The sequence below is a fragment of the Eriocheir sinensis genome, unplaced genomic scaffold, assembly GCF_024679095.1.
Source record: "Eriocheir sinensis breed Jianghai 21 unplaced genomic scaffold, ASM2467909v1 Scaffold716, whole genome shotgun sequence".
NCBI lineage: Eukaryota > Metazoa > Arthropoda > Malacostraca > Decapoda > Varunidae > Eriocheir > Eriocheir sinensis.
The window spans coordinates 149,819-154,338 of record NW_026112072.1 but is presented as its reverse complement, the minus strand read 5'-3'; the positions used below and the strand labels follow the sequence as shown (position 1 = coordinate 154,338).

At 49.5% G+C, this 4,520-nt stretch overlaps 1 protein-coding gene across 5 annotated transcripts; it reads left to right on the top strand.

The window, feature by feature from the left end:
* Positions 1-2,215: 2,215 nt before the first annotated feature.
* On the top strand, positions 2,216-4,217 carry LOC126994080 (uncharacterized). Of its 5 annotated transcripts, none has more exons than XM_050853323.1 (2): positions 2,216-3,260; positions 3,534-4,215. In XM_050853323.1, the coding sequence occupies exons 1-2, from the start codon at positions 2,403-2,405 to the stop codon at positions 4,023-4,025; spliced, it is 1,350 nt and encodes a 449-aa protein (XP_050709280.1). In that variant the 5' UTR covers positions 2,216-2,402; the 3' UTR covers positions 4,026-4,215. The 5 variants fall into 5 exon arrangements, with proteins under 5 accessions (XP_050709280.1, XP_050709281.1, XP_050709282.1 ...); XM_050853324.1 differs by having other exon boundaries at positions 2,217-3,260; positions 3,591-4,215; XM_050853325.1 differs by having other exon boundaries at positions 2,221-3,260; positions 3,819-4,215.
* The last annotated feature ends 303 nt before the right edge of the window (positions 4,218-4,520 follow it).

The following is a 4,520-nucleotide window of genomic DNA, read 5'->3' as shown; positions in this document are numbered from 1 at the left end:
TATATATATATATATATATATATATATATATATATATATATATATATATATATATATATATTTATATTATATGAATATTTATAGACATATATATACACCCACTTGACAATTTTGCAATTTTTTATAATTTATCTTCTTGCATGATCATAAGATTATATTTACCTAGTCAGTTAGTTATTTTATATGTGCTGTTGACAAAAATAGTCATAATCTGCCAGGCTACCAGAATGCAGCGGTGATGAACGCCTTTTTCCACATCATTACCAGAATTCCCATCTTATAAATCTGCGCTAACAGGCAGCGAAATCTCAATCCAAACAAAGTTCTCCAGTAGAAAAATGTCAAGAATGACATCTTAATATATATTTTATCAACACCATAAACTTGAACCATATTGGCGAGTCTAGGATCTGTTTGGACACCTGTCCCTGAGTGCCCGAGGCCGTGTAGAGACAAGCCTACGCATCGCGGGGCGTGGGGCAAGGGACGAGAGGAGCAGAGCCACACGAGCTGCCAGGCCCACCAGGCCGGGCGCCGCCATGTTGTAATCGTTTCCATACTGAGCTAATATAATAATTTATACTTTATATTAAAACTAATAAAGGTTATAAATACTCTCTTAAATAAGTTTTCAAATTAGTCTGTGATAGCTATGTGTGCGTGGGTTATTGTTTTATAGAAAAATTCAAACGAAAACTGCATAACAATCAAGGAGAGAGAGAGAGAGAGAGAGAGAGAGAGAGAGAGAGAGAGTGGTGTCAGCTGTTTAGTTATATACATAACAATTACCACCTCTTGAATCTTGCATTTCCCCCTCCGGCGCGTGCTGATGTTGCGTTTAAGAAGTGGCACGTGACAGGAGGCCTCGGCCAGCGATCTGCTGACGGCCGTAATTATAACTGTTCGGCAGAGAAATAACAGGTACAGGTGGAGTCACATGCTACAGCTGCGCGTGGCGTCGGTGCTCGTCTCTCTCTCGCTGGCCAAAGAGCACGTGGCGGGTGCTGCCCGGGTACAGGTCCGGTGTCATGTGCGAGGCACCACAATTTATAATCTCCACGTTTCCCCAGGTGCCCATTTATTGAACGTACACCTGTGCAGTGCAGCAGACACTTTCCTTAGAGCCATGTTACGTAACGCATCAGAGTAACAGTGAACAACTAGGCGAGAAAAGTGCCCTCTTGACAGGACGCGTAAGGGAAGTGAGAGCCAGCCATTGGGGGAGAAAAAAGCCAATTGCCGATAAAGTCAGCTGAGGAGCGGTAGTTTTGAATTTTCTACGGTCAAAACGTTCAATTCCTTTGGTGGCTGCGGCGCACTTATAAGATCACCAATCAGCGCGGCGGTCCTCGGCGAGTGTAACAATTAGGACGCCGGGCGGCAGGTGAAGGCTCTATCGGATGGATCAGGTTTTTGCGGAAGAGTATATTGCGTTGTTCTCTCTCTCTCTCTCTCTCTCTCTCTCTCTCTCTCTCTCTCTCTCTCTCTCTCTCTCTCTCTCTCTCTCTCTCTCTCTCTCTCTCTCTCTCTCTCTCTCTCTCTCTCTCTCTCTCTCTCTCTCTCTCTCTCTCTCTCTCTCTCTCTCTCTCTCTCTCTCTCTCTCTCTCTCTCTCACACACACACACACACACACACACACACACACACACGCACGTCACAATATTGTATCTCGCACGCTTATCTCCTTCGTTAACTTTGTCCAAACACATTCCACAGCTTTTGTTTTAGCCGCAGGACACTTCTGCACAAATTTCAACATCTTCCCATTGGCAGGCCACTCTTGCCGCTGGGGAAACCTGTTCAGCAATTTACGACCTTTCCCTAAGTATACCACCACCACCACCAACACCACCACCAAACACCTACTGTCCTCATCACGACTAGTCTCCACCACATAGATGTGGCTGCGTGTGTGTGTGTGTGTGTGTGTGTGTGTGTGTGTGTGTGTGTGTGTGTGCTTGGAGGCGCCCTGAGATGGTCGTTTTGCCACCTACCGATAATCCCTATTCCCACTTGCACTGCGGTCTCCTTACTTTTATTTGTTACTGTGGTTCCCTTCTTCCTCTTTGTTACTCTCTCTCTCTCTCTCTCTCTCTCTCTCTCTCTCTCTCTCTCTCTCTCTCTCTCTCTCTCTCTCTCTCTCTCTCTCTCTCTCTCTCTCGACAATTTGAATTTTCCTTTATTTTGTTAATTATTATTAAACAACATGAAGAAGCGTGTTGCTGCAGCCCTGTTACCCGCCATCCGACGCGTGAACTGCACTACTTAGCCGACTAGGCAAGATTACAGCAGAAAGAATTTGCTGGAGGCCAGTCGGTCTTCATGGACATAGCACCTCCTTTTATTACCTAACACCGATTTCCTCGATATACGGATATTTTTTATATCACATCGAAGCAACGATGGGAAACTCTGCATCTCGACAGAAATTCAACGTGTGGGTAACCCTGGAGCGAGGCTCCTCCCTGGTGGACTCCATCAAGCTCTCGTGCAAGGACTCCACCTGCTGCCTGAAGAGGAGGCGTACGGTCGCCTCCGTCAAGCTCCCCGTGGAAGGATGGTCTTGCGTCGCAGGGATTCAAGGCTGCCACGCCGAGGGTGAGCTGCGTGTGCCCTTGGCGAAGCTGTGCAAGAAAGACGGCAACGCGGCCGTCAGGGTGCAATGCGCCTCGCTTAGGAAGCCAGTCTTCACCTCTTCCATCCCACTGGCCTGGCTGCTGGACAACATCAGCGGCCTCCACTTCTCTCTCTTCTGTGATGACGGGCCCGTCTTCACCAGTCTCCGGTGCAACGGGAGGCGGTGTGGCGAGCCCGTCCGGGCGGTGAGCCCTGCACCGCGTGCGGCCACTGACGGAGTGGCCAGGACCGATGAGGCTGATGCATGGGCAGCCTTTGAAGTGACGACCCATGATGACTGGTCCGTGGAGGCTGATGTTTCATGGGCAGCCCCAAACTTGGTGACCTCCGCTGCTATGGTCGAGGCTGATGCATGGGCAGCCTTTGAAGTGACAACCCATGATGACTGGTCCGTGGAGGCTGATGTTTCATGGGCAGCCCCAGACTTGGTGACCTCCGCTGCTATGGTCGAGGCTGATGATTCATGGGCAGCCTTTGAAGCAATGACCCGTGATGACTGGTCCGTGGAGGCTGATGATTCATGGGCAGCCTTTGAAGCAATGACCCGTGATGACTGGTCCGTGGAGGCTGATGATTCATGGGCAGCCTTTGAAGCAATGACCCGTGATGACTGGTCCGTGGAGGTTGATGATTCATGGGCAGCCCCAGACTTGGTGACCTCCGCTGCTATGGTCGAGGCTGATGATTCATGGGTAGCCTTTGAAGCAATGACCCGTGATGACTGGTCCGTGGAGGCTGATGATTCATGGGCAGCTCCAGACTTGGTGACTTCCGCTGCTATGGTCGAGGCTGATGATTCATGGGCAGCCTTTGAAGCAATGACCCGTGATGACTGGTCCGTGGAGGCTGATGATCCATGGGCATCCGCCGAATTGGTGACCGCCATCACCGATTAGGCTGATGATCCATGGGCACTCTTTGAAGTGACGACCCGTGATGACTCGTCTGATGAGGCTGATGATCCATGGGCACTCTTTGAAGTGACGACCCGTGATGACTCGTCTGATGAGGCTGATGATCCATGGGCACTCTTTGAAGTGACGACCCGTGATGACTCGTCTGATGAGGCTGATGATCCATGGGCACTCTTTGAAGTGACGACCCGTGATGACTCGTCTGATGAGGCTGATGATCCATGGGCACTCTTTGAAGTGACGACCCGTGATGACTCGTCTGATGAGGCTGATGATCCATGGGCATCCGCCGAATTGGTGGCCGCCATCACCGAAGAGGCTGATGATCCATGCCCATCCGCCGAATTGGTGGCCGCCATCACCGAAGAGGCTGATGATGCATGGGCAGCCTTCGAGATGATGACCAGTGATGACTGGTTCGTAGAGACTGATGCCTTCCTGGACGTCACGGCCATCTGTGCTGTCGTTGTGTAAATTGTCATGCTTCACTAAGCAGCCTGGTAACACACTCACCAGTGACCCCCGGCGCAGGCGCGAGCCACATCGTGAGCCACACTCCCGGGGAGCGAGACACCCTTCAGTGACCGTCGCTCTTATTACACCTTCAGGGGAGGAGCTCCAGCTGTATTTCTTATCTTATCAGTGAAAACCTTTACAACAAAACTATTATCCTATTAATGAATTTACCTTACCTATTAATAATAGTGTGCCTATCACAGTGAAATTCACCACATGCACGACTGCCAAGCCTCTTCCATTCGACTACCATTCTATTAGCAAACCAATTCCTGCCTGCATGTTTAACAAATCTATTATGATCTAACGACCCTTGGCTAAGAGTGCATGCCCTTTTACGAGCAGACCCTCATCAAAGGCCGTCACCCATCTATAAACTTTAATGAAGTCTACTCGCAACGTCCGCCTTTCCAGGGAATGCAAATTTAGACGTTAATGGCAAACCTTTTTGCG